Consider the following 10,000-nt stretch of genomic DNA (forward strand, 5'->3'; position numbering starts at 1 on the left):
ACATTTAGTCATACTGTATAAAAGACGTGCTTATCCAAAGTGACTTACAGTACAGCGGAAATACACGTCTTCATAAAAACGTCCTGTTGCTGTTGAGCCCAAAACACCATTGCACAAACCCCGCTATCTTGATCTACTGCCTCTCATCATCAAAGCTACAACTATTCATCTACAGTCGATGCTATTGCTATTTCAGTACTTGCCCGTAATATCACTCACAGTCAATGATATTGTTATTTGTGTACTTGCGCGTAGTATTGCTCACGGTCGATGCTATCATTATTTGTGTACTTGCGCGTAGTATTGCTCACGGTCGATGCTATCATTATTTGTGTACTTGCGCGTAGTATTGCTCACGGTCGATGCTATCATTATTTGTGTACTTGCGTGTAGTATTGCTCACGGTCGATGCTATCATTATTTGTGTACTTGCGTGTAGTATTGCTCACGGTCGATGCTATCATTATTTCAGCATTTCAGATAATCTTCTGCCCCAACAGGCTGATGGTGCCATACTTAGGAATCAGGCTGCCACAAGAGTCGTGCTACTCTGTCAGTGAGAAAGGAAGTGTGTGTGTGTGTGTGTGTGTGTGTGTGTGTGTGTGTGTGTGTGTGTGTGTGTGTGTGTTTGTGTGTGTGTGTTTGTGTGTGTGCATGCGTGCATGCTGCAGCACTGTGAGTGTTGGAGTGGAAGTGTGTGTGTGTGTGTGTGTGTGTGTGTCAGGTCAGGAGTAAGTTAGTAAGAGAGGAAGTGTTAAGGGTCCCATTGAACAGCGCCAGGGGAGTGCTGGAGCACTGCGAGTGTCAGAGTGGAAGTGCCTGTGTGTGTGTGTGTGTGTGTGTGTGTGTGTGTGTGTGTGTGTGTGTGTGTGTGTGTGTTTGTGTGCGCGGCGGATAGAGCATTGTGAGTCTTGGAGAGGAAGTGTGTATGTCTGTGTGTGTGTGTGTGTGTGCGCCAAGCATTGTGAGCGTTGGAGTGGAAGTGTGTATGTCTGTGTGTGTGTGTGTGTGTGTGTGCGCGTGTGTGCGCCAAGCATTGTGGTGTTGATGAGGAAGTGTGTGTGTGTGTGTGTGTGTGTGTGTGTGTGTGTGTGTGTGTGTATTTGTGTGTGTATGTGTGTGTGTTGGAGCATTGTGAATGTCAGAGTAGAAGTGTGTGTGTGTGTGTGTGTGTGCGTTGGAGCGCTGTGTGTGTTTTTTTTTTTTACTTCAGGCAGACAGAGACAACCAGGCACTGGACCACAGCAGGACATGTGTCTGATAGGACGCCACTTTGATCAGGAGCTTCAGTCACTGTGCGAGTGTGTGTGTGTGTGTGTGTGTGTGTGTGTGTGTGTGTGTGTGTGTGTGTGTGTGTGTGTGTGTGTGTGTGTCTGAGATGCAGTCAGTGTCTGACAGGACGGGCCTTTGGTCAGCGTGTGTTTCAGCACATGGCAGCCAGACTGACGGCCTCCGCAGAGAGACACAGTGTGGAGGAGGTGCCACTCAGAGAACAATATGGAGGTGTTAGGAGGAGGAGAACCATATGGAGGTGCCACTCAGAGAACAATATGGAGGTGTTAGGAGGAGGAGAACCATATGGAGGTGCCACTCAGAGGAGAACAATATGGAGGTGTTAAGAGGAGGAGAACCATATGGAGGTGTTAGGAGGAGAACCATATGGAGGTGTTAGGAGGAGGAGAACCATATGGAGGTGTTAAGAGGAGAACCATATGGAGGTGTTAGGAGGAGGAGAACAATATGGAGGTGTTAAGAGGAGGAGAACAATATGGAGGTGTTAAGAGGAGAACCATATGGAGGTGCCACTCAGAGGGGAACAATATGGAGGTGTTAGGAGGAGGAGAACCATATGGAGGTGTTAAGAGGAGGAGAACCATATGGAGGTGCCACTCAGAGGAGAACCATATGGATGTGTTAATAGGAGGAGAACCATATGGACGTGTTAGGAGGAGGAGAACAATATGGAGGTGTTAAGAGGAGAACCATATGGAGGTGTTAAGAGGAGGAGAACCATATGGAGGTGTTAGGAGGAGGAGAACAATAGATAGATAGATAGATAGATAGATACTTTATTGATCCCCAAGGGGAAATTCAAGGTCCCAGCAGCTTAAGACACCACACACAACATACAGTACAATGTAAACAATGTAAACAGGAAAAATTAAAAATTAAAAAAATTAATATGGAGGTGTTAAGAGGAGGAGAACCATATGGAGGTGTTAAGAGGAGAACCATGTGGAGGTGTTAAGAGGAGAACCATATGGAGGTGTTAAGAGGAGAACCATATGGAGCTGTTAAGAGGAGGAGAACCATATGGAGGTGTTAAGAGGAGAACAATATGGAGGTGTTAAGAGGAGGAGAACCATATGGAGGTGTTAGGAGGAGGAGAACCATATGGAGGTGTTAAGAGGAGGAGAACAATATGGAGGTGTTAAGAGGAGGAGAACCATATGGAGGTGTTAGGAGGAGGAGAACCATATGGAGGTGTTAAGAGGAGGAGAACCACATGGAGGTGTTAAGAGGAGAACCATGTGGAGGTGTTAAGAGGAGAACCATATGGAGGTGTTAGGAGGATGAGAACCATGTGGAGGTGTTAAGAGGAGGAGAACCATATGGAGGTGCTAAGAGGAGGACCATATGGAGGTGCCACTCAGAGGAGAACCATATGGAGGTGTTAGGAGGAGGAGAACAATATGGAGGTGTTAAGAGGAGGAGAACCATATGGAGGTGTTAAGAGGAGGAGAACCACATGGAGGTGTTCGGAGGAGGAGAACCATATGGAGGTGTTAAGAGGAGGAGTACCACATGGAGGTGTTCGGAGGAGGAGAACCATATGGAGGTGTTAGGAGAAGGAGAACCATATTGAGGTGTTAGGAGGAGGAGAACAATATGGAGGTGTTAGGAGGAGGAGAACCATATGGAGGTGTTAGGAGGAGGAGAACCATATGGAGGTGTTAGGAGGAGAACCATATGGAGGTGTTAAGAGGAGGAGAACAATATGGAGGTGTTAAGAGGAGAACCATATGGAGGTGTTAAGAGGAGGAGAACCATATGGAGGTGTTAAGAGAAGGAGAACAATATGGAGGTGTTAGGAGGAGAACCATGTGGAGGTGTTAAGAGGAGGAGAACCATATGGAGGTGTTAAGAGGAGAACAATATGGAGGTGTTAAGAGGAGAAGAACCATATGGAGTAACTCTTCAGAGGAAAACGATGTGGAGGTGCCCCTGCCTGACGGGAGCAATCATGATAGCCGCCTCCATCAAAGACAGGAGGAGGAGGAGACGCAGAGAACCACGATGGTCTCACAAGAGACACACAGAACCCTGATGGTCCTGTCATAGAACACATGCAGAACCATGATGGTCTCACAGGAGACACACGGAACCCTGATGGTCTCCACTAGAGCTGTGACTTTGATTATAACAGTCAAAAGGCACGTTTTACGACAGATAGTTCCGGTCTTTGATTATAGCATGCTAAGCCTCATTCACAGACGTTGTAAAACAGTCAACAACCTACACCTGCACTTGCAATCTAACACTGATGGCTATCTCTAACTTGTTCTAACACTGATGGCTATCTCTAACTTGTTCTAACACTGATGGCTATCTCTAACTTGCCTGGAACCAACTGCTATCTCTAACTTGTATATCACCGATCGTATTCTCTAACATGTCTAACACTAATCTCTCTCTAACTAACACTGATTGCTATGTCTGGCTGACCTAACACAGAGGAAACCTTCCATTGCCAATAAAACAAACACACATCTACTCTCCTGTATCCACACGCACTCAGTCACCTCTTGAATACTTCAGATTTTATGGTCTCAAGCATGCCAGTGACGCACACACACACGCACACACACACACACACACACACACACACACACACACACACACACACACACACACACACACACACACACACACACACACACACACACACACACACACACACACACACACACACACACACACACACACACACACACACACACACACACACACACACACACACACAGCACTCTCCCCAGGAATGTGCCAGTGCAGGTCATGTGTGTGGCTGTCAGTCAAGAGGGCGGTGTGTGTGAGGTGTGTGTGTGTGTGTGTGTGTGTGTGTGTGTGTGTGTGTGTGTGTGTGTGTGAGGAGGGTGGTGCTCTTATGTGTGCGTGGGTTTCATGTGTGTGTAATTTTCTTTTAAGTGCTCTCAACTCTATCCCCGTGAGTGTGTGTGTGTGTGCGTGTGTGTGGTGCGTGAATGTTTTGAATATATTTCTGTGTGTTGAATATGTTTCTGTTGGTTTGTTTGAGCATGTGTGTGTGCATCTGTATGTTTGTATGTATGTATGTATGTATGTGTGTGTGTGTGTGTGTGTTACCTGTTGCAGGTGTTCACTTTGTGTGAGAATACTGCTGGTGGTCTTTCATTGAATGTATGTATGTATGCATACAGTATGTGGGTACAAGTGTTTGTTTGAGAATGTGCTTCTGTGTGTACATACACAAGTGTGTGTGTGTGTGTGTGTGTGTGTGTGTGTGTGTGTGTGTGTGTGTGAGTTTGTGTGCGTGCTTGTGTGCTTGTGTGCTTGTGTGTGTGTGTGTGTGTGTGTGTGTGTGTGTGTGTGTGTGTGTGTGTGTGTGTGTGTGTGTGAGAGTTTGTGTGCGTGCTTGTGTGCTTGTGTGTGTGTGTGTGTGTGTGTGTGTGTGTGTGTGTGTGTGTGTGTGTGTGTGTGTGTGGTAGCCTGGCCTGCCCTATCCACATTACCATAGCCGGCAGACGTGGGCGTGAGCAGGTTGACGATTCATGCTGTTGCTCCAACCCTGCTGGGATGAGGGGGCTGCAGTCTATACACACACACACACACACACACACACACACACACACACACACACACACACGTATGCACACACACACACACAAATACATACGCACATATATGCACACACACACACACACACACAGGCACGCACAAACAAATACACAAGCATGCAAATACATACACACACACGCAGACAGACACACACACACGCACACACACAGAAAGCTTCAAAGCTTTGCGCTGGGAGACAGATGCACCCTAGGGTTTCCCATTAAAGTATTAGAGTGTGTCAGGAAGCAGGAGCAGCCTGCTAGAGACACTTTCACTGCTGATCAAACACGCACACACACACACACACACACACACACACACACACACACACACACACACACACACACACACACACACACACACACACACACACACACACACACACACACACACACACACACACACACACACACACACACACACACACACACACACACACACACACCAGCCCCAGCCCTGGTCCAACTGACGAAACACTGTGTGTGTCTGTGTTTTCATGGCTATGTGTGTGTTTGCAGGGGCGTAGGAAGCAGGGGGGACTGGGAGGACCTATCCCCCACAATAAACAACAATAAACAAATAAACAAATAAACAAATAAATAGTTAAATAAAGCCATAACGCATGAAGAATAATTCTATATTTAACTGATAAGCAATGCAAGTTGTTACAGAATCTAATTGCATCACTTCAGAGAACAGAGCAAGGACACTGGGTGCTGCAGAATGTGCTACACACACACACACACACACATGACAGACACCTTAAACTGCCATGAAACACTGTTAACATGCTCCCACAGAGTATTGCAACTGCCTCAAGGCCATGTCGTCACCATCGTTCAACACATGATGTTGCCAGGTCTGATTTTCCCAGGTTGTGCTCCGTTGTGATACTTTGAAGGTCGCAACGCTGCATTGTCACAGATTGTGCTACGCTGCCGTGATTAAAATTAGTGAGAGCAATTAGGTTTGATATCTGGGCATCGTGCAAAAGTAGATTCCTTTATTTTCCCACAATGTGGAGTTTACACACGGACTTCACAATATGGACATAAATTATCTCAGCAAAACACACAGAGGAGCTGTATGCTGCTCAATAAGCACTTTGCCTCGGTAACGCAAGTTACCATGGATCTGCTCTGAAGCCTAGGCAACCACGTTACCAATGGATCTGCTCTGAACCCTAGGCAACCACGTTACCATGGATCTGCTCTGAAGCCTAGGCAACCACGTTACCATGGATCTGCTCTGAAGCCTAGGCAACCACGTTACCATGGATATTTGGTGCTGTGTCCACCAAATGCGTTTTTTACAGCCAGAGCGCCCACAACCTCCTCCTCTCGGCGCTTCGATAACTGTTTATTGTTGCTAAGTTACCAAAACCAGTGACTGTTTATAACGAGAAGTGCCATTGACGAGCCCGGCGCTGTTCTAAAAGTTGAACAGATTTCAACTTTGAGCGCTCTGAGCGCTGCGACAAAAAACGGTTGGCGCCGGCGTTTTTTTCCGCCGAGGGCGCTCAGCGCTGTGAGCGCTGAGCTACATAGATTTAACATTGAAAATTGTCGCCGTCGGCGCAAAAAACGCGTTTGGTGGACACAGCACCTAACTGGCAAATACCATCTACAGTAGGTACACAGTTGTACTCCTTAATTGGTCAGTTTGTTTAGAAATGGCCCAGAAATGGAACACCTCAGTGTTAAAGATGCATTGGCAAAAGTTGCAGAACAAATGTGACACCCCCCTCCCCTCGTAAAACTGGCTGTTACTCGAAAAGTATTGATCTTAGCACAAAAACATTTTACAGATTGTCTCCTGGGTAACATAGGTACCATGGATCTGCTCTGATGCCTAGGCAACCACGTAACCATGGATCTGCTGTGATGCTAACGCTGATGCGATGGCGTTGGGAGCTGTTTGACCTGTTGTGTCCGCTGTGCTGTGGCTCTAATTTGTATTCTGTTTGTTCCTTGTTCCTTTACTGTAATGTAATATGCACAACATTGTGTGCCTTTGCTTTCATTTGAGATTGAAGAAAGTGTTTTTTCACTGCGAGTGTGTGCGTGTTTAATGTTGCATGTAATGTAATGTAATGTAACTTAATGCAAATACGTGTCGAGTATCTACAATTTAGTGTGTATGGGATTATATGTCTAGTCCCATAAACACTCTAGTCTAGTGTGTCTGTTAGCATATGAGAGTATTTTAGAAGCTGTGTGTCTGTGTGTCCGCTAGTTGAGAATGAGTCTATCCAGTTATGTGTGTGTTAGTTGGGAATGAGTGTATCCAGTTGTGTGTGTGTGTGTGTGTGTGTGTGCGTGTGTATGTGTGTGTTTGTGTCAGATGTTTTGATCAGTTGTTTTGATAACTGGAGATGAGAGCTTTGATGTAGGAAGCAGGTCCATTCAAATCTCAGCCAAAAGAGATTGAACACATGCGGTTCACACACACACACACACACACACACACACACACACACACACACAGACAGACACAACACTCAATCACACACACATACTTACACACCGTTGCTGGCCTCTTTAAGGTCACTGAGGGTCATTTACACACACACACACACAAACACCAAAACAAACACACATACACACACACACACACACAAACACACACACACCAACACAAACACACACACACAAACACCAAAACACACACACACACACACACACACACACACACACACACACACACACACACACACTCTCGTACCTTCCAGCCGCTGCCTGCCTCCCTGTAGTAGGGGAAGTTGTCGCAGATCCACTGGTAGATCTCGCTGAGGGTCATGCGTCGGCGTGGCGACGAGTTGATGGCGAAGGTGATGAGCGAGGCGTAGCTGTACGGCGGCTTCCCGTCGCGATGCTGCGTCAGCTCGTCCTGTTCCAACGCCGCCGCCGCCGTTACCGGGTCAGCAAGACCACCCGACTTCCTGCCAGCGCCCCCTACAGGCCCGCCGGACTTCTGCAGCGCCGCCCGCATGCTCAGCTGCGGCAGCCAATCCATGGAGGTCAGGCTGCTCTCCAGCTCCGACGCCATGGCGACCGCGCGTCAATCAGGAGTCGGGGGGGGGGAGGAGTCAGGAGTCGGGGGGTGAGGTGAGGTGCGGGTTGGGGGTTGGGGGGTGTGGTCTGGGTGGAATTACTGCGTCTCTGTTGCACGGCAACCCCAAAGGCAGTCTGGAGAAGGAGGAAGAGAGACGAGAGGAACTAGATATGACGCCCATCAACTGGAATAATACATACAGCAACATTACATATGGTGCCCATCATCTGGCTGTAATCTGGACTAATCTGGCCCTGATGTGGCCCTGATATGGCCCTGATCAGTGTGTGTGTGTGTGTGTGTGATATTTGTTCTATTACCACTTTGTTTCTAATCATTTTACCCAAAAATAGACTTTAGAAATAGTTTTTCAACAATTCAACACCATGCACACAAAGTAACTGCTATACAGTTGAACACCATGCACACAGTAACTGCTATACAGTTGAACACCATGCACACACAATAACTGATATGCAGTAGAACACCATGCACACACAGTAACTGCTATACAGTTGAACATCATGCACACACAGTAACTGCTATACAGTTGGCAGGTTGTGTCGGTGAGACCACAGAGAAGCTAATTAGACCGTGGCAGAGCGCCAGAGTCTCCTCTCATAATGAAGCACTGGCACTGGAATTACAACTGGTAACCAGTGTGTGTGTGTGTGTGTGTGTGTGTGTGTGTAAATGGTAACCCACTCGTTAAGAATGTCTCCTTAATTAATGTCTCGTTAAAGAATGTCTCATTAAAGGCTGTCTAATTAGTGAACATCTAATTAATGATTATCTTGTGAGTGTGTGTGTGTGAGAGAGAGTGTGTGTGTGTGTGTGTGTGTGTGTCTGTGCAGTGTGTGTGTGTGTGTGTTCTCACCGTCTCTGTAGATTGGCATATTCTCCACAGCAGGAGTGTGTTCTGAGAGGAATCCCAGGGGTCTTCTGATACACATGTTCAGATTCTCAGTGAGTCTACACAAACACACACACACATAAAAGCATTCAGTGAGTGTGTGAGAAATCTGTGGAACACCTATGAGGTGTTAACCTGGCACGCCCTCCCAGTGACGCAACGCCTTCAGGCTTTTGCTGCTGGTCTGGTCAACTGCTCATTGAGAAGGATTTCTGAGTTCCCGAAATCTGCGGAACTGCCCCCTTTGGTCGAGAACCAATCAACTTTGAGCAGCTCCAACGGCTCTGGGTAGAGGCGTGTTCAAGGCAGAGGAAAGAGTGTTGTTATTGGTTTAAACTCGGCAATCCGCTTTCTGACATCTACCAGTAGCAAATCGAGGCACTTAAAGGAGGCGGGTCAACCAGCGCTGGCAAGAAACCGTGTTAGCACAGGCTGTTGGTCAGACTAAAGTCTCGCAGAGCCTTTGAAAGTCGATGGTAATCAGGCTAATGAGGTGTATGGTTTTAAAGTATGGTGTGTGTAGCGCGTGTTTAGGTGGGCATGGTGTGTGTAGGTGGACATTGTTAATATGGTGTGTGTATGTGGACATGGTGTGTGTATGTGGACATGGTGAACATGAACATGAAGTTCTCGTCTGTTTTCACACCGGCCTGCCAAATGGGGGAGAAAGAGGGAAACAGAGCACAAGGCAGAGAGAGAGAAAGAAAGAGAGAGAGAGAGAGAGAGAGAGAGAGAGAGAGAGAGAGAGAGAGAGAGAGAAAGAAAGAGAGAGAAAGAGCGAGAGATAGAGAGAAAGAGGGAAGAGAGAGAGAGAGGAAGAGAGAGCGAGATAGAGAATGAGAGAGAGAGAGGTCTAGAATATTGTCTAGAGTATGTTGTACTGCATGCCTAATTAATGTTGTGCCCAGATCAGAGATTTCCACAGCACATGGACACGGAGAAATGAAGGACAAAATGAAGCATTCTTTGGTCATTTTCATCAGAAGCTGGTAGGAATCCTGAACTTTTTAAAAGGAAATAGTTCAATATTTATTAATTCAGTGTACAAAGTCTCAATGCTGTTTTACCATGTTTCCTTCACAGATGAATACACTTTGCTACAGTAATACCTGCTTCTGCATGCTTGCTGTTGAGAAACTCTATCTAGTTATCTACGGT

The 10,000-nt window shown here is 46.8% G+C and overlaps 1 protein-coding gene across 1 annotated transcript in view; it reads right to left on the minus strand.

The window, feature by feature from the left end:
• LOC134087339 (forkhead box protein J3-like) overlaps positions 1 to 10,000 on the minus strand; it is a 41,680-nt gene that overhangs the window by 18,365 nt on the left and 13,315 nt on the right. The window contains exons 2-3 of the mRNA XM_062540776.1: positions 8,807 to 8,901; positions 7,600 to 8,063 (exon numbers count right to left, since the gene is read on the minus strand). Coding sequence (XP_062396760.1) covers positions 7,600 to 7,923 — 324 coding nt within the window. The 5' untranslated portion in view covers positions 7,924 to 8,063; positions 8,807 to 8,901. The remainder of the gene's footprint in view (positions 1 to 7,599; positions 8,064 to 8,806; positions 8,902 to 10,000) is intronic.

This window comes from Sardina pilchardus, chromosome 7, assembly GCF_963854185.1.
Source record: "Sardina pilchardus chromosome 7, fSarPil1.1, whole genome shotgun sequence".
Taxonomy (NCBI): domain Eukaryota; kingdom Metazoa; phylum Chordata; class Actinopteri; order Clupeiformes; family Clupeidae; genus Sardina; species Sardina pilchardus.